Source organism: Fukomys damarensis, unplaced genomic scaffold (genome assembly GCF_012274545.1).
Source record: "Fukomys damarensis isolate Sample0158 unplaced genomic scaffold, DMR_v1.0_HiC HiC_scaffold_39, whole genome shotgun sequence".
Classification (NCBI taxonomy): domain Eukaryota; kingdom Metazoa; phylum Chordata; class Mammalia; order Rodentia; family Bathyergidae; genus Fukomys; species Fukomys damarensis.
Window position 1 is genome coordinate 57,355,897 of NW_022900951.1, and position 20,149 is coordinate 57,376,045.

The window sequence follows — 20,149 nt, forward strand, 5'->3', positions numbered from 1 at the left end:
TCTTTTAATAATACAAAACATGATTGCTTAAAGAAAAGATGGGATAACTTAGCCAGATGAGGGAACATCCTCAATCTGTTAAAGTACTTCTACAAAGACCCTGCTGCTGGCATCAGATGCAATGTCGAAAAACTGAAGGCATCTGTCCTCACACTAGGAAGATGGCAGAATGTCTCTGGATATAGACTCTCACCATATGTACACAACGTGACGCTTGAGGCCCTAGCTAGTGCAAGGAGGCAAGAAAAACAAATAAAACGCATACAGATTGACAGGGGAGAGGTAAAAGACTGTCTTCGTTGGCATATTTACAAAGAAAATATCATGTACTCCGGGGAAAATCATTTTCTAGGTGTCATAAATGACTTTTGCCGGATCGTGGGATTTAGATAATCTACATGACAAAATCAAAAAGGAAAAAAAAAAAAAACCACTGTTTCACTATACTAAGAACAAATCATTAGGGATGAAAATTGTCCTAGAAGTCTATCTGAAAAGAATTTTAGGCCTAATATGTGAAAGAGCCAGGCGTGGTGGCGCACGCCTGTAATCCCAGCACTCGGGAGGCTGAGGCAGGAGGATCGCTGTGAGTTCGAGACCAGCCTGGGCTACACAGTGAGTTCCAGAGCAGTCTGAACTACATCGTGAGACCCTGTCTCACAAAACCAAAAGAAAAAAAAAAAACCATAATATATGAAAGGCCCTTTGGGAGAAAAATGATGAAATATTGCTGTGACAAATTAAGGACCCGAATAAAGGGAAACTCACTATATGCATTGATCAGAAGAGCCACAAATTTCAAGATGTCAGTTTTCTAGTAATTGAACTACAGCTTCACCGTCATCGTGCTTCCCTTTTCACAATTTCTTATTAGTGCATGTTTGCAGCACATAATAACTACATTCATTTTGGTGAACTCTTGATCCTTTTTGATGCCTCCCTCCAACCCTTCTCCCTGCCGCCTTCCCACTTTCCTTTCCCCGTTTCCAAAGCATCTGCCCCCCTGTGTCCTACTATCTCACTTTTATTTTGCTCTTTAGATTATTCATAGTTTGGATTTCTCAAATGAGACATATCACAGGATAGTTAACCTTCTGTGTCTGATTTATTAACTTATCGTTATGGTCCCCAGAGCCATCCGTATTCGTACCACTGAGTCGCATATATCTTTCTTTCTGGCTGTATTTCCCGAGCTGCTACTGAGACACATAGGACGGACATGGTACAGTAGCCAAAGCTACCTGGAAGAGGACAAAGAGGGAGGACTTCCATTTCCAAGGTACCGCTTATAATATAAAGGGACAGCAATCTCGACAGCATGGTAATGTCTTAGGACAAGACATATGGGTCAACGGCTCAAAGGAAAAGCCCAGCCAGCACTAGACCTGCGATATGTGTGCTAAGTCGACTGTTGACAAAGGACTTGCCATGAGTATGTTAGCTAACATGCTGGGAAAAGTGGGTCTCCTGAGGGAGAAAGGCAAATAAGCCTCAATACCTCCGACTCCATGCAAACCTTAACTCAAACAAATCATAGATCCAAACTTGAGTTGCAAAATGCTAAAGCTATGATACCAGAGGAGAAATTCTTTGTGTCCTGAGGCTGGGCAAAGATATCTTAAATTCTCTGGTGTGAAAATCTGTACTAGCACATAAGATCCCAATGAGATAATTGACAATGTGAAATGGGAAGAAAAGGGCTAAAGGTGTAGGGAAAGTGGGAAGGGCAGGGGAAAGTTCATAAGGGAAAAGAAGAAAATATGAGAAAATGAAAAAAATGGAAGCAAAGTGTTTGTAAATGGGGAGGGGATGGGGGTGTGAAGGGAGGGCAGGGACAAGAGAACCAAGACCTGTTCACGTAAAGGTACAAGATCCCAATAACGAATGCAACTGTACTGTATACCTAAAATGTACCAATAAACTCAATTAAAAAAAAAGATATCTTAAATCAGGTAACAGAAAACACAAATCAGGATGGGAAAATAAGGCTCCCTGGACTGTCATCCCAACCTTGCAAAACAAGCGTTTGCTTCTTAAACACCAGGGTTCAGAGTCCCTGTGAGGCTCAGTTTTCTACTTGTGTATCAGAACCTCATGACTGACCTGGACTTATACTAACACCGGGGACAGAAAACTCAATCAACTTATCGTCAGCTGAAACCCTCACGGTACTGTTGGGGTTCTATGTGTGATTCTCTCCCTTTGGCATATTCCTCAGCCAACTTCTTTCGGCACTCATTTCAGACACTAGTCACTGACACTATCTGAACTCCCAGGACTGAGAAGCTGCCACCTCTCCAACCGCCCCCACCCATTGCCATGTAAACTTCCCGCCATGGCATAGCTCTCTGCTGTATTCGTGATTTGTTTTACTTCTCCACTGCGGAGTGGCTTGAAGCCACAACTGTGTCTCGATCCGGACATGGCCCAAGAGAGGCCGACAGAAAAGACCAGCCTTGTATCTTCAGCTTTATGTGACAGATGCTTTCCCAAAGAGCACCGTTATGTTAAAAAAAAAATCAAGTGAAAGACTGTGAAGTCACCTGCTTCCTGTTTCCCTCCAGGGTACTTTTTCAAGTAGTTGTCTTGAAATCAGTGGTGCAGAGCCTCCAATTCCATGATTGGCAAACAGTGGGCATAAATTGGCGGCATGGCCTGAAACCGAGGCATCAAAAATGCGACTGAGCTACAAGGAGCTGTTTTGCTTTCAACTGTAGCCCAGCCCAGGCCCTTCCATCCTCCCTTACATTTTTCAAGCCCTCCAGCCACGAAACATCTATTCGCCATGCACCCGAGGGTGACTGACGCACAGACAAGGCACCCCCCATAAACATGTGAGACACAGGACTCTGCCGTCAGCATGGAACCGGCATGCTATCACCCACTTCACCCATCCTTGCTTTCATGACCCAGTTGGTGCATAGACCACCGGAGGAATTTGATGGGCATCATTCTGCGAATCAAACATGGGAGAAATAGTGGAGAGGATCACATGAATGCCCCAGTCCGTGGCATCCGAAATAAATGAGAACTCACCATCTGCCTGCGTACCTCAGCATTTTGCACTCCACAAGCAGAAAGCTGTCTTGAGCCTGCTGAGCTGGCCAGAGGGAATAAAGAAAGGAAAGGGAACGATTGCAGAGGTGGGAGTAAGGGACTCAGGAGAGGAAGGGAATGTATCCATGCTAGAAATGTATCCAGTGCTCTAGCACAGTGTACTGGGCCAGGGGAGGGAGGAAAGATAGAGCAGACGGAACAGGAACTGAGGGTCCGGAGGTAGCAAGGGGGTGGCGGCCGGCCCGGGCCACTTGGCACCCAGCAGAGTGAGCAGCTGAACAGGACTCTGCAAGGAGGTCTCTTGGAGCCCTCCCGGCCCGTCGCACGCTCCTGGCTGCATGATCTTCACGCCTTCCCTCCCACCTGCTGACTGGGTAAGTCAGACTTTCCTCCATGATCTGGAATGCCCTTCAAGGGGCCGGGGTCTGGACTGCTCAGGTCACCGCTATTTTCCCCGGCCCTGGCGCAAAGTTCACAGACGCTGAGTGAGGTCACGGAGGCCAGCGGTATCGGGAAACGTTAGGATGGGGTCTCTGGCTCTATCTTGCAGAAAGTCGAAGACCGTGGAAAAGGTGGTCAGGAGCGTGTTTCGTCGGACACCATGGGCACCATGGAGAACACGCCCCGGGGCCCGGGCTGGCCCAGGGAGCTTGCGGGTCTTCAAAGATCTAGGAGGAGCCGCATCCAGAGAGTGCTGGCATGTGTGACCAAGTTCTTCAGGTGAGAGCTCGGGGCCAGCCTCTGCCACCCTCATTGCCCACAGCCGCGCCCAGATGCCCCGCCTGGGGTCCCCCCAAGAGAGCCTCCGCTCCCGGGGCTCCCGAGATTCCACACTTGTCACTCTGCTTTCCTTCCCAGCAGAGGGTACCGGGCGCTCTGAAACGGAGACCGCAGAAGCCATGGAAACGGAGCCACGAACGGGACTGCGCCGAGGCCCTGCTTTCCCAGCATCTCAGTCGCTGGGGCTCAGATACATGCTGGCACGTTGGACTGTTTTTCCTTCCTCGTGTCGGCTGCCACTGTCCTCTGCGTCACTGGGCCCGGGTGCTTCGGCGGCAGGGGCGCGTGGGTGTCCGCCTCGGTGGTGCTGGGACCGTGGAAGGAGGGAGCTAGCATCTTCCTCAGCCCTGTCAGCCTGAGCACCCTCCTCCTTGAGGCAGTGCTGCGTGCTCCTCCTCGGGGTGGGGGAGGGGAGTGCGTTCCCTGGATTCCACGCCGGCACCGGTGGATTGCCCCCAGCTGGCACCTCTGACCCTCACGGGGCACTTGCGTGCAGGAATGAAGACGCAATAGCACGTGTCTTCCCCGTGTGCTGTCTTCCCCAGCTTTCATTGCCCAGCAAGCCTGTGTGGAGCTCCCCTAGGGGAGGCGGGGGGCGTGCCCCGCGAGACCCCGTGTGTCCTGTGAACGGACCCGACGGCCTGTGCTCCCGGCACCCCTTTCCTTCCTCGGGACCAGGACCCTCCACCGGGCTGCCTTGTCTGCAGCCGCACATTGCTCCTTTTCACGTGGAGAGAGATGTCTTCTGGCCTGGCTGGGGTGGCCTTGATAGGACCTGCAACGTCCTCTCCTTTTTCCTTCTTTTTTCTTCAGTTTCATTCAAAAAATTGTTTCATATAAGTCCAAATGCAACTGCTGATTTTGCATTGTTACAACTGCAATTCATGTTTTAATGGAGATGTCAAGGTTTAACAACTGACATCGTTATGAAACGAAAAAGCGTTGCTCAATTTGAAATGATCAGTTGCACTGGAGCTCAACAACTAACAGTGAAAGACCTGCAACATCTTATTCCCGGGACAAGTCCACACAGGGTTGTGGGGCACAGCTGTCCCTCAAACTAGTGATGAGGAGGAGGTCCGATTGGAAGCTGAAACCCCAAGGATCACCTTGCCATGGGTGGTCGCTTCACAAGGACTGTAATGTGGGCATGGCCCCGACAGGCGCCCCATCACACCACTTTGATTTGTTTTCTTACTGAAGTGGGAGCTGGTGTTCGTGAACAAGGGCCAAACACTCCTCCAGGCCTACAACAAAATATGTAAAACTTTCATATCAATTCCCAGTGACAAAAGTTAATCTTAGACCAATTTGATGATCATTGTACCCAGCAGAGCCCATTCTGAGGCATGGAAAATATTGCTCCGTGAAAAAGCAAAAGCCCTGCCACTGTCTGCCACTGTAATTTTGGCAAGGTCATGCTTCCATCAGTCCCCTCACTCCTAAAAAAAAAAAAAAAAAAAAGAAAAAAGAAAAAAAAGTCTCCTCTTGTCCTAGAGAACCACAGTGGCTTTGGGCTCCTCTGTCTGGCAATCAAAGACCTTCTTGGCTCCAGGGCAGGCTAGCACAGACTTCTCTCCCCGCCCTACTAACAGATTTCCTGCAACATAAACAGGATCGCTTATACTTTGTAACTCCCAGGGCTTTGCTTTGTGAAAACCTGACTGTAATCATACCACTGCCTTCCTAGCACACTGAGCTCAACCTCTCCCAGCCTGTTGGGGAGAACGTCTCCCCTCAGTGGTTTCTGGGAATCAGCTCTGGTGAACAGACACTCCTTAGAGCCAGCACTCCTTAGAGATGAGGAATGAAAAGCACCCTGGTGTGTGCCCTGTAGAGCCTGCACAGGGACCCAGGCCAGGGTCAGTTTCCAGAACCGCCAGAGGTACATGGAGTCTTCTCTCTGGCTCATCTAGGAGCCAAGAGCAGCTGCTCTCCAAAGACTCCTATTCCACTGCAGGTTTTCTCTCAGCCCTAAAGGCCACCAACTGAGGATCCTGGCTCCTGCGCCCGTCCTCACTATCAGCTCTTCTCTCCCTCTTCCTCAAATTCTAATCTTCTGGCACCAGGCAAGCGTATGGAGTCTGCCAGGTGCACGCAGTAACCTGCTGCCTGGAGGCCTCTAGTGCTTCTGATCTAGGGTGACACCGCCCTCACGACAAGGAAGCTTCCTGACTCCCAAGTGCCCACCGCCCAGGGTTAGATGCCTCTTCTCCAGGATCTCTTACTGTGTGGTTCACCTCCTCATCCTAGCGCTTAATACACACCAAACTTCTACCACTGGCGGCTCTACTTACATGAGAGCCCCCTCAAGACCCTCAGATGCGGGGCAGAGGCTGAGTGTGGTGTATTCTTGGACCTCCAGTGCCCATCACGGAGCCTCGCAATTGAGTAGGTGGTCAGTAAATGTGCATGGAATAAATGAGTCCATGAGCAAGGTGTCCAATTCATCATTTTTCATTTCTCCCTGCATTCCAGAGAATTCAGCGAGTACAAGTAAATGTCCGTTGGCTTGCATACTCAGACGCTGACTGGCTTCTTCATCTTCTGATAGTGCGACGGGGAGTTCACCGCACTGTAAATTCCGTCAAACTTTAAAGAACAGCTTATTCCAATACTCTAACGTGTTCCAGACATGAGCTGATAGCGTATCCCAATTTTTTTTATGAAACAGGAAATCTCTCCTAAAACTGAAGCAAAGAACAAGAAACTATTTCACTGATGTCACTCCTAAGCACAGATGCTCAAATTAAACAGTTAATCAAATGTCTAGGAAACCGAGGATTTTGAAGGAATAGTTAAGTACGGCTTTTGTTTCAACTTTGATATAACACTGGTATCGTGTAGGTGTTTGTTTTGTTTCTGTCTTCTGGGTTTTGGTTTTTGCGGTACTGGGGCTGAATCTAGCACCTCGCCCACGCGTGGAAAGCACACTACCTCAGAGCTACATTCTCAGTCCTTTATCATTGAACTTTAGCCCTTGTGATGCTATCAATTATTTATCAATAATAGTAAGTTAACTAAAGTAAAATCAACTTTGCAGTGGACACATTAAGAGGCCAATCGCCATGAAACACAAGTGCCACAGGTAGTTTTGCTCTCTCTCTCTCTCTCTCTCTCTCTCTCTCTCTCTCAGCCTACGCTACCTCTGGACTCCTCATGAATCAGAGCCCCAGTGCCCACTGCTCCAGGACCCCTCACCAACCCACAACCAAACGAAATGAAGACTCAGCCTTGGCCTTGCCGGGCGTCAGAAGAAGCCCCTGAAACTGGCTTGAGTTTGCAACCAGCGCTGGCACTGGCGCAGCACTGATCACTGCTCCGGCCGTGGCTCTAGCCCTGAGCAATGGCACCCGGATCAGTGCTGGTGCTGATGCCTGCTTTACCGTGGCATAGGCCCTGCCACTGGAACTGGCACTAACACCGGCACTTGCCCCAACACCACCGTCAGCCGCATCTTAGGCACAGAGTATTTCTTTCTTTCTTTCTTTCTTTCTTTCTTTCTTTCTTTCTTTCTTTCTTTCTTTCTTTCTTTCTTTCTTTCTTTTTTAAACCGGGGATCGAACTCGGAATCTTGCGCTTGCAAGGCAGGTGGTGAACCACTGAGCTAAATCCCTGGCCCATCCTCTTCTTTCAACGCCTCGTGGACTGCCGTAGAAAGGATCTGGGGTGGGCACCATTGACTTTGGCCCCAAACTCTGGGACTTGCATCTGTCTTGCTTCGTTTGAGAGCCTCCCAAGATAACTGCAGTCATGGAAACGCTGCTCCGACACCCACTTGTGTACCAGGCACTGGTGTTGCACACAAGCTTTGGTGATGGCTCCCCCACAGATGAAATGCGTTACAGATGAATGTAAGCCCAACACCCTGCACACTTGCCAGAACACCTCCTCGGGGACACAGCTCGCCAGTACGAAGAACAAGTCCCGGGTTATCCTCAGAAGCCCAGTCTTTGGTGTGCCTTGGTTGCCTGTCAGGCCCCAAACCCGGAGCAGAGTTGGTTTTCCTGATCCGGACATAGGAGTGCTCTGTCCGATCAAGTTCCTTACCTGGGATCCCGAGACCAACTCGGAGAGCAGGAGCTCTCTTGAAATTCCCTGGGAAGGGCGCCCTCTGCTGATGGCGGCGCCCCACCATCTCCAGGGCCAGGGGTTCCTGCTTGGCCACGCCCTCCCCTGCTGGCGCCCGCCATCTCCAGAGCCAGAGGGCCTGCTCCGACGCCCCCTCCCCACCATCTCCATCGCCAGAGGGCCTGCTTGGCCTCACCCTCCCCTGCTGGTGCCTGGCCATCTCCATCACCAGAGGGCCTGCTGGGCCGTGCCGTCCCCTGCCGGCATCACCGCTGCCTTCTTCAGCACCAGAAAGGTAACCACGCGTATTCCTGAAACCCCCCAACCTCCCCTCCTCGGCTTTCAGAACTCCTGATTGTGCCAGTCTTTAGACCCACTCTGTAGAGGCAGAGGTGGTCAGAAAGGGTATTTTCCGGTGCTTCCAACTCTGAACATCTTTAAAGAAGGGGTGGGGGAAACCTGTAGTAGAACTTGAGTGGAGTTCAACTCTTCAAGAGATAGGGAACTCAGTCTGGGCCTTGCAGCCCGAGGTAAGTCTGCATCGTGGGGATCTGCCACCAGCTAACTGAGATCAGGGGACTTGGCTTTGCCCACGGCAGCGCATGCTGTGTATTATGACAGCAGTGATACAGTCTGAAAGAGGCCCTTCAAATTCATTTCTTTCTTTCTGTTCATTCCACTCTGCAAATTCTTTTTTTTTTCTTCTGTCCTCTTTCTCCAAATCAGTCTCTTACTCCACTATATTATCCCTTATGTCCTTTTCTGTTTCTACTCCTGTCCTAACTCAGATTTCTTCTGTTATTATTTTTTCTCTTTTCTTTATGTTCTTTTCTTATGTCATTCTACCTCACTCAAGGGTTATCATACTTCTATTTTGTTTGTCCCTTTTGAATGTAACAGTTTCCTGACGACTGTCTGGTCATTCTTCGTCTTCTGGCTTCATATGAAACCTTCTCTAATTCTTTTACTTACCTACTCCTCTGGTCTTAACTCTGTCTTAAGCCCCCATTCTAAATGGTAAATACCCTTACTGAAAAGTTTATTCACTGCAAACATATTTTGGATTGCTTCTTGATTTTAATTTAATTCACATGGTTTAAAGGTGATAGACTGATGACTACCACAAGTGGTCAGTGTGCAAATTGTGCTTGATCATATTGTGGTGCTGATTGTATCAATTAGGATAAAGGATTGTGATTGGTTCAATGAGCCGTTTTCTTCGGTATTATGAAAATGAGGATGTCTATGAGTCATTACAGACCTATGGGCTGAAGCCCAACTATATCAGGAAGATTTAAGTAATAACCTAAAGGTTAAACTAAGGACAACCCAACAACAGCAGTAAAAATGAGAAAATGCTTAAGCAACATACAGGGACAGACTTCCAGTTCACCAATGGCAAACAGTGGGGCAGATGAGGATGAAAAGTCTGACAGTGAATCATCAGGACACCGTGACCTCAAAGCACAGGAAGTAACAAAGCTGATCAATCAGGCTCTGGAGAAATTTAAAACAGAAGTAATTTCCCAGATCATCATAGAGATGACGAGCAAAATGAAAGTTATAATTCGAGAGTCTAGAACAGAAACTGAGAGGAAAATAGATGAGCTCAGGACCACAATAGAAGCCGTGAATGCCCAGCATGAGAAAGAATTGGAAACAATAAATGCCCCATACAAGAAAGAAATGGAATCCCTAGGACAGATTCGAACAGATATCCAGGAGATCAAAAACTCCATTGAGAGGGTTCCCAAAAGAATAAAAGAGTCTGAAGATGGAATCTCGGATATAGAAGATAAAATTGCAGTCAGTGACCGTGAAAAGAGAGGTCTCTTAAAAATAGTAGGGGATCATGAGAAATTGATCCGACAACTCTTAGACGATACAAAGAAGAATAACGTAAGACTGATAGGAATCCAAGAAGCAGCAGGAGAAAATGCAAATGACTTTAAAAAACTGTTCACAGAATTAATTATAGAAAACTTCCCAAACAGAGGGGAAGAATTTGACATACAGATAAGTGAGGCATATAGGACTCCAACTAGCCGTGATCGAAAAACAGTCTACACCTAGACATATAATAATCAAGATCCCAGAAACCCAGCGGAAGAACAAACTACTACAAACAGAAAGAGATAAGAAACAAATTACATGCAAAGCAAAGCCCATCAGAATCCCAGCAGACTTTTCAATACAAACCCTTAGGTGAAGGAGAGCCTGGAGTGAGACATTTCAAGTACTAAAAGAAAACAACCTCTATAGATTGATGTATCCTGCAAAACTTTCTTTCAAAATGGAGAAATAAGATACTTCCTTGATAAAGAATACCTGAGAAACTTCATGAATACCAAACCAGCACTACAATGAATTCTAAACAATATCCTAGAAAAAGACAATGAAGTTAACAACACAATGAGGCCTAACAGAGCAAATCAAATAGGCAAGGCAAGAAAGTAAAAGGAGGAGAAAAAAACACGACAATAATAAGTTAGTACATATCCATTATAACCATCAATATCAATGGCCTCAATTCACCAATCAAGAGAAATAGACCGGCAGAATGGATTAAGAAGCAAAATCCAATAATATGTTGTATACAAGACACACCTAGTGCAAAAAGAAGCCCATGGACTGAAAGTGAAAGGGTAGAAAACTTCTTCATGTAACAGGAGCCCAGAAAAAAGCAGGGGTAGCAGTCTTATTCACAGACAAAGTAAATTTCAAACCTAAACTGATTAAAGGAGACAAAGAAGGTCACTGCATCCTTGTGAAGGTTAACTATTCAAGAGGAAGAGATAACAAGTTATTTACTTTTAATCTATTGAGTACGTTAGAAAGTACATATGCTTCTTTTCTCTTTTCTTCTTTTTTTTCTTTTTTCTTTTTCTTCCCCTGGTGCTGGGGATTAAACTCAGCACGTTGTTCTGGCTAGGCAGGTGCAACACTACTGAGCGAAATCTCAGGCTTTACATCTCATATTTTAAAAATTTATCAACACATTAATCTTTATCTTTATATGTTGGTCTGCCAAATTGATGAGTTATTTTGGTTCTCTTATGCTTTACTTTTTTATTTGAGAATTTGTGAAATCTGTATATATGAGTAGTATGAAAAGTATTAGGTCCATCTGTCATTTTCCTCTTTCATCTCTGCCTTCTACAACTTCCTTTTCCGTCACTACAGCTTGTTTGGTTGGAAATTTGTTAAGATAGATTTGGTTATGTTATCAGTATATCTTTATACCCAGTTTCTACTGATAACGAATATTAATTTTAAAGTAAATTTTATCATAGCTATACTTAAATAAATGGGTAATAAATCATTACTATCATTTAGTATCTGGTACCTATTGCAAATTTTCCAACTCCCTCAAAGATGATATTTGCTTTTTCTCAAATCACACAAACATTCCACACAATACTGCACTGTTTTATTATACCAAAGTATATATTGTATTGTAGAAAATATGCATTGTGTGTATATGTGTGTGGGGTACGTTTTTACACACATGTGTGCACTATTAAATGAGAAACATGGTCATGAATGTGGTAGGATTTTGCACATTTGGCATATCGATAGTTTCTCTGGCAACCTCATGATTTCTCTAAATTACATGCTTGATTTAATTCATAGTCATCTGTTTGGGAAGAATATTACATATTTATTGGTGTTAAATTATATCATTATGCTTATACAAATATAATCAAAATAAGTATGGGATACAATAAAATAGAAACAGAAAAATCTGAACTTAAAAAGGTGAACTCTTAGTTTCTTTTGGATTTCAAATATAAGTATATTTCTTTTCTGTGGGAAGTTTTGTTAGAAAATGTAAGTGATACAATCAAAATCATATGATATTTATCAAATTTATAAAACCTAGGAGTTCATCAATCATAAAATTTTGAGGAGTTTCTCAACTATAATATGTAATTTTGTTTTATTTGTAATTACATTATTTCAAACCTATTATATGAAAAGAAAATGAGAAAGAACATGTAATGTTTGAAGATCATATCAAACTAATAATGTATTTAGATTATCAGTCTGTGTTGCATCAATTTTAGTTTATTTCATATCCTTTTTGTTTGCTGTCATATATATGTATATTTGAAATTTTTATTTAGTATCTTCATTTCTTGTTGTCATGTATGTTTGCAATCTTTAATTAAAAAAAAAAAGAAATTCCCCGGGAAGGATCTGCTGTCCCTTTTGATGACATACTTCCGCAAGCCTGTCCCTTTTCTTTTCTGACTGGCACTGTTTCCATGTATTAACCCGCAGGTACTGCTACTTTCTAGCTCCTGGTCTCTGGGCCTGCGCATCAGGGATATTGGGGGCCCACAGCGGTGGTTGGTGGGGGAGGCACCCAGGGGTTGCTGCTTTCCACAAAGGAACCTGGGTGGAAGGCCAGTGGTTCAGAAGAAGGGCATTCAGGGCTCTGGTGTGTGTGTGTGGGGGGGTGCACTTAGCACCCCCGCTGCAGGCAGGCACCCATGTGGGATTTCTAAGAAAGGAGGAGAGGAGAACCCAGGGCCCCTCTGAGGCCCGCAGGCCCTGGGTGTCACCTCTGCCACACAGAAGTTCCTTCTCACCTGCGGCTCTGACTGGCCTGGGAAGCAGGAGCTCTGGGAAGAGGCGCGCTTCCCAGGGCATTCAGCCGCCAGCCCGAGCTCTTTCTGCAAGGCAGGGAGGACAGTGACAGTGACTTAGGGGCTAATGCTACTGCCTCCTCGGAGAAGACCCCGAGGCCGGCCCAGGCGATGTCTTGAGTGGGAGGCTGCCGCCCTGAGACCCCTGAGACCAGGAAGCTGGGAGCCCAGGCGGCTAAGCCTCCTGGCCAGTCTTCCAGGGAAAGCTGGGACCGCCGCCCCGCAGTGCCTCTGCCGGTAGGAGACGGTACTGCACGCGGGCCGCAGAGTCTCTGGGGGGTGGGTGGCTCTGGCTCCCTGAGGTGGACTCCCTGAAGGGAGGCTTGGAAGATGCCAGAAGCCTAAAGACCAGGCCCAGAGGAAACCCACAGTAACTGTTAACTACTCCTGGGAATACCCGGATCCTGCTGGACGGTCGCTGTCTGCTTCCTCTCCTTGTGGAGAAGGCTCCCTGGGAGACGCCTCTGTTCCTGACTGTGGGCCTTTCTCCAGCAGCCGCAGCCGCCACCGCCACCACCGCCGCCCCAGTCCAGCAGCCTGAAGCGGCCTTGCTCAGTGCCCGCCCCAGGGAAAAGGCTCAGTGAATGTTTCATCACTGTAATACTCAGTGCATCCACTTTGCTGGCACCATGTGGTCATTCAGAAATGGAGGAAGGACCTGGGAACTAAGCAACCTCCGTGGAGAACCGTTGGTGTTTTTCTTTTTCTTCAGGACCAGTGAATCCGGAGAAGAAAACATCACTTCTTGTGTGCATTATTCTCTGCTAGACTGTCCAGAAGTTTATCAGTAATGACAGTCTAATTTCCCCAATCACCACTCCTCTTTTTTCTTTCAGTTCTTATTGGCACATGTTTACAGTACAGAATGATTACATTCCTCGTGGGGAGTTGGTGGTACATGTACACAACACGTCTCAGTTCTTTATCCATCCCCTTCCCTCTCCCTCTCCCTCTCCTTCCATCTGACTTGGCACAAGGTGTACCTCCTATTTCCTATTACCTATCCTCTGTTTTGTTCTTTACTTATATTTTGGGTTTCTCCTCGAAGAGAAACCATGTGATATTTAAGCTTGTGTGCCTCATTTATTTCACTTAGCATTATGGTCTCGAGGTGCATCCATTTTCCTACAAATGACTCAAGCTTATCCATCCTTAGAGCAGAGTAGTACTCCGCTGTGTATAAATACCATCTTTTCTTTATCCATGCATCTGTTGGTGGGCATATAGGCTGCTTTCATGATTTGGCTGTTGCAGATCGCACTGCTATTAACACGGGTATGCACATGTCACTGTAATATAGTGTCTTTTATCTCTTTCACGAAGACACCTAAACCTCCTTTCGAGCCACAAGGAATGTCTACATTGAGTTTCTTGAGGAATCTCCATACTGATTTTCGTAGTGGTTTTACTGCTTTCCATTCCTGCCACCAAGTGTCCCTTTTCCCCACAGCCCCTGCAGCACTTGTTCTTCTGCCGTCGCTTGATGAGAGCCACTCTTTCTCCAGCAAGATGGAATCTCAGTGTTGTTGAAGTTTGCATTTCTCTAATGCTGAACAGGCGCTGAACGTTTTTGTGCACACCTTTGGGGCATTTGTGCTTCTTCTTTTGAGAACTGTCTGTTCATCTGAGTTGCCTGTTTTTGATTGGGTCCTTTATCTGGGGTGTCTAATTTTCTTGAGTCCTTTATATATTCTAGACATTACTCCGCCGTCTGAGGAATATCCAAATCCCCGTTCTGAATGACATTTCTACATTACCTCTTCCTCTTACTCGGCCCCATTGTTGCTCTACCAAGTGCTCGCTTCCATTCTGCCTCTCGTCTGAGATTCAGAGGCCTTCAGGAAACGTCTGGCTCTGAGGTCAGGGCTTGCGCAGTTCACAAATGACCCGCATATTTCTCCACCCCAGCAAGTTCATCCTGGCGTTGTGTCACCTAATACAGTCCAAGACTCCCTGTTCTTCACGCTACCCTTCGTAGACAGTATCCGCTGGAGCCTCCCGGCATAGAACAGAACGTCTACTGCGTTATAACACTTTTACATCTCACTGCTCTGTCCGTATGCGTCCATGCCTCAGGGCTTTCAAATTTCTCCCACCGATCTAAATGCCACTGCTCATCCCACTTCATGCAGCTCAAAGTTGTACTTACGATCTGGATGGAACAAGTTCCCCTTGCTTTGCTTCTTTCTCTAAACGCTTCAGATAGTTTCAAAATGTTGTCTTCCATACAAAGGTCAGGACCAAAACTTCCAAGTTGTAAAAACTCTGGCATGAGTTTTAAGGAGAATTGCTTAGGATGTAAAGTTTGTTACGAGGAGAATTGACGTTGTTAAATTATGGAACCTTGTCATCCGAAAAACGTCACATGTGATTCCATTGATTCTGGCCTTTAACCGGAGTACTTCAGTTGTCTTTCACATTCGCCTCATATAGCTCTTGTACGTTTCTGAAGTTTGTCAGTGAACTAGTTTTAGTTTTATTGCTGCTATAAATTAGACATTCCCATTGTATCCTCTACTAGTTTCTGATGTACAGGAAGCCTAATGGCTCTGCGCATTTTATCTGGTTTATGGCCACCTGGCTTATTCACCTTCCTGTTCCCGGGGCAAGAGTGCCTGAAATACACAACTTGAACGAGCAAAGGTGTGTCTGGGCTCCCGGTCTCGGAGGTCTCAGTTCACTGTGAGGTGGCTCCAAGGCAGAAACTTCATGTGAGAAGGGCAAGGGTGAGAAAGCTGCTCAGCTCAAGTCAGCCAGGAAGCAGAGAACAGGGCAAGAGCCAGCGAAGATGGGACCAGGGACAAGTCAGAGTCCCCAAGGACTCCACGATCCACCCAGACACATCCAAAGTGTGCTTTACTAATCGCCTCACTGTCTCTCAAGCCAACCAAGTCAACGATCAGGAATAGCCCTCACGGCACCTTAATAACAAGTCTCCCTAATCCTAGTGGTTCTCAGGGGACTCTGACACGTTCTAGCTTGACTTGCATACTATGAGTATAATACTCATTTCCCTCTTCCTCGTCCCATTCATTGGGCAGATGGTACCATGTAAGCGAACAGCAGCGAGGTCACACTCTCTTTCTGGTTCCCGCTTTCAATGGGAAAGATGCTTGGTTTGGGGCTAAATGCAGTTTCCGGATGGTTTCTGATGCCAGTTGTGTCAGCTATCGACTGTCTGTCAGGCCCAAACCAAACTTTCTCCACCCTGCCTTGTGACACCAAAGTGGATCTCTCTCTACCCTGCTCCTAAGCCAGCTCGCTGGAGGTAAAGCCTCATGAAGGCGTAGCACTGGAATGACCCTACAGATCCCAGAAGAAAATGTCTCCTTTCTAGTTGTGGTCACTCAGCTCATATTATTCACTGCCGGAGGTCAGAGACCAGCACGGGCATGCTCCAGCCAACCCTCAGGCCATGCTTTCCCTACGCACAGCTGCCTCTGGGCAGCTCCAGCTTTCTGAGGCACCACGCCACCCTCCCCCATCCTGCCCTGGTGCTCTTTTCTGCAGACCAGCGCAAGCCACACCTTCTGGCAAGTTTCTGTACCGTTAGCAGGCTGCGTGTTGTTCTGGTAGCCCCAGTCTCTTCAGAGAAGTCTCATTCTCCGCTGGAGGGACGGGGGCTTCTCCTGCTTCTTAACGGCCTGGTCTTCCTCATCTTGCAAATAGGAGCTGCTCCTTTTGCACCCCGTACTTGTGGACCCCTCGAAATCCCCTTTGACTCCTTTGGGCACTCACCCCACTTCTACTACTTACAAGCCATTCTTTGTATTCAGTGTTCTCAGTCCAAGCAACCAGCAAGGTTTCTGTCTCTCGATTGGACCCTGACACACATACCAGTATCAATCGACATACATTTTCTTGTGTTTTCTAGAATTTATTTTTTCTTTCAATTTGGACACGTTTTAACTTCATCGAAGGGCTTTCACCATCCATCACATTACACGCATGGGGTTTCACCTGTGATGGCTTTTAATGGTAAAGGAGCCTAAGAAAAACTGTAGAAATCACTGTAAGGGGAGGGAACAAGTCAAATTTCTTCAAAGGCGTCTTTGATAAATCTTTGGCGGCGTACTCTCAACTTCACCTGGGCTTCCTGTACTTGAGACACTGCAAATCCTACGGAAACTTCTCTTCAGTACCTGTCCCCACTATACCCAAGCTGTTGGCCACCTGGAGGGTTTAGCCTGTGAGTTGGAGAACTCGGTTCCCTGCAACGTTCCCCGCCTCCGCTCTAAAACTTGTTCACGGTCACCCTCCGCTATCCTCCTGAGAAAGACACTCCAGCTCACCAGAAAGGTGTCCAATCCCCTACTCTGTCCACAGCCAGCCCAGAGAGAGCCTCTGCAAGTCAAGAAAAGGGAAAGAGCCCGGGCCAAAATTGTTCATATTTCAGAAGAGGGATCGCCAGAGAATGACCCAGGCTGAGGTCAGTCTGATGCTAGGCTCGCTCTGGGCGGAGTGGTGTAGCCCGGCTTCCATTCCTTCTCTCGGCATTTCTATGGAGCTGCCTAGGCCTAGGCCTGAGCATCACCCACCAACCACAACAGCACCCCACTCATTGCCCGGGCTGGCCTGTAATAGAAAAGAAAAGAAATTAGAAAAATTGCAAAACGTGTGGACACTGATTGATACAACCAAGAGACATGCTCTTTTACCTCACATAGTGTCTAAAAAGTTTTAAGTGGCTTGATATCAAATGTGGCAAAAACTGTGTTACGTTTTAATCTGAAAGGTCTCCCAAAGGGCTCTTGCATTCAGAGGCAGGACTTGGCTCTGACTTCATGCAGGGTTTTGGTCTACTGACCAGTTAACTAGCTGAATGGGCTTATTAGGAGGTGGGGCCTAATTGGAGGAAGCAAGTCACTGGGGTTGTGGCTTTCAAGGTTGTATGCTGCCCCTGGCTTCTTCCTTTCTGGCTCTTTCTCCTCTTGCTCTGCTGCTGGGCTGCCCCGAGGTGAGCAGCTTTCCACTGCCATGCCTTTCTGCCATCGAGTAGCTATCTGCCTTGGAGCCAACCAACCCTGGAGTGAAACCTATGAGCCTGTGAGCAACACGGAACTACTCTTCCTATAAGTTGTGTATGTCGGATATTGCTTACAGTGACAAAAAGTTGGCTGATGGAATAGGCTCTACTTATTAAAATTTTAAATGTCTGTGCCCGTAACTTCCTGCTCAGCCCCCAGAATAAAAAATTCACTCAGAGATGTTCACCTGAGGTTGTTTGTCAGATAAAATACAGGAGGCCCAGGTAAGGTAGAATTTCATATTTCTAGCAAATACTTTCCTAATGTAAGTATTTCCCATGCAGTATTTCAGATGCACTTATAGTCCAGCAGTTGCTAAATCCTAAACAATTATTCAAGGTTTGTGTGAACCTCAAATGTGACTAAATGTCCGGTACTTTCTGCAGCTCACGGCTACAGATTTAATCCTAGAAATCCACCCAAACCCATGCACAAGGAGATCCACAAAGGACCCATCGTTCTGAATAAAAAACAAGCAAAACTGAAAATATCAGACATGTTCATAAAGAAGAATGATTTAAATATCTACTCTCTGACTAAAAATCATGGGTAAGTTGAAAGATGGAGGTGGATTTCTATGTACTGGCACGAAACAATCTATTCTTGACTTCTAAAATGTGGTGTTGTAATCCTTAGAGCGGATACCACTTTGTAAGACAGATCAGAAGTAAGTTATGCATTCCTGTGGGTAAAAATACATTGATGTAAATGCAGAAAGTAGGTTTAAAAAGATACTCACGAACCTTTCCAGAGTAATCACCTTTGGAGTGCGGCTATTAGTTTTGGGGGTTTTCAGCGTGCGCGTCTCATTGAATATCCGTCGTTTCAAATATTGTCTCTAAGTGCCAACAGACCTTAAACTTACCAAAGTAAGACCCACGCGTACCTGAGTCTGTGAGTCTGTCTCTGGCCCTTTTCTTCTTCTTCTTCTTCCTCTTCCTCTTCCTCTTCCTCTTCCTCTTCTTCTTCTTCTTCTTCTTCTTCTTTCTTCTTCTTCTTCTTCTTCTTCTTCTTCTTCTTCTTCTTCTTCTTCTTCTTCTTTCTTCTTCTTTCTTCTTCTTCTTTTCTTCTTCTTCTTCTTTCTTCTTCTTTTCTTCTTCTTCTTCTTTTCTTCTTCTTCTTCTTCTTCTTCTTCTTTTCTTCTTCTTCTTTTCTTCTTCTTCTTCTTTTCTTCTTCTTTTCTTCTTCTTTTCTTCTTCTTCTTCTTCTTTTCTTCTTCTTCTTCTTCTTCTTCTTCTTCTTCTTCTTCTTCTTCTTCTTCTTCTTCTTTTTTTTTAATTGACCTGCTCGTCTTGTCTTTCGCCAACACAATGCTGTTCCGATTATTATATCTGCATCATATGCATAATTTATGTTATGGCAAGTTGTCCTCCAAATTCGTCTTGCTCAGTACTGCATAAGAGTGATCCTAGGTGCACTGCTGTTCCATCCATGGGAAATTCTCACTTGGCAAGTGCAGTTTTATGTTGGTTGGGGGAGGACTCTTTACACGCCTCTGCCCCCAAGTGTGCATATCCCCCACCTCCCGTTCAGTGAAGCTTCCCAGTACCTAGATCGTTGACTTATGGGTTGTCGACAGGTGAGGGAATAATATGGTGTGAATAAATCCTAATGTGATATAACCATAGAAAATGTGATTGCAACCCCACTAAATTCACCAATTGAGCCAGCCGTGGTGGCACACGCGTTTAATCCCAACAGTCGGGAGGCAGAGACTGGAGGATCACTGTGAGTTCGAGACCAGCCTGGGCTACATAGTGAGTTCCAGGTCAGTCTCAACTACATGGTGAGACCCTGTCTCAAAACAACGACAACAACAGCAACAACAGAAGAAGAGGAGGAGGAAGAGGAGGAGGAATGAAATCACCCAATAAAAGAGACTCTTTGGCTCAATTTTAAAAGAACCTGCAGACACAAAGTTTTAGAATGAAAGATAGAAAATTACTTTAAAATAAAACTAGGGTAACACTCTTTTAGGGGGCTGTTTCAGCACTCAAATGCAGGTGCAAATTACATACAATAAAATGCACCGATCCAGATGATAAGTCTAGAGATTGCTCATTTTTTTCAGCTGCATTCACCTCTGTAGCTGTCACAAGGACCAGAAGGGAGATGATCCCGTCAACCCCACAAAGTTCGGTTGGGGTGCGTTTCATAGCGCCAACCCCTCTGGTCAGAGGCAACGACTTTTCTTGTTTCCATCACCAAAGGTTAGTTTTGTCTGTTCTGGAACTTTACATAAACGGAGTCAGTGGATTTGTCCTTTATTTCTGTTTTTGTTTGCCTCCACATAACGTTTTTGAGATTTATCCGCGCTGGTGTGTATTCCAGTGGCTCTTTCTATGGCCGAGTGCTTTTCCATCCTAAGAGTTGTCACAGTTTGCTTGCTCTGCTGTTGGTGATGTTACAGTCAGACTTGGGCAGCTGCCAGGTCTGGTGCTGCCTGTCTTTATGGGTGTGTATCAGGGTGAAAATACAGGCCACACTGGATGAAGAAATCATCTCAAGGAATTCAACAGTTTATTACTCAGGCATCTTCAAAGTGAAAGCAGAGAGTGATGA

At 46.1% G+C, this 20,149-nt stretch overlaps 1 protein-coding gene across 2 annotated transcripts; it reads left to right on the top strand.

Annotated features, from left to right (window-relative positions):
• The first annotated feature begins 3,298 nt into the window (after positions 1–3,298).
• On the top strand, positions 3,299–4,542 carry LOC104858754 (protein FAM236D). 2 transcript variants are annotated; one of them, XM_010619079.1, is made up of 3 exons: positions 3,299–3,431; positions 3,608–3,777; positions 3,919–4,542. In XM_010619079.1, the coding sequence occupies exons 1-3, from the start codon at positions 3,396–3,398 to the stop codon at positions 3,935–3,937; spliced, it is 225 nt and encodes a 74-aa protein (XP_010617381.1). In that variant the 5' UTR covers positions 3,299–3,395; the 3' UTR covers positions 3,938–4,542. The 2 variants fall into 2 exon arrangements, with proteins under 2 accessions (XP_010617381.1, XP_010617380.1); XM_010619078.1 differs by having other exon boundaries at positions 3,916–3,964.
• Positions 4,543–20,149: the final 15,607 nt, after the last annotated feature.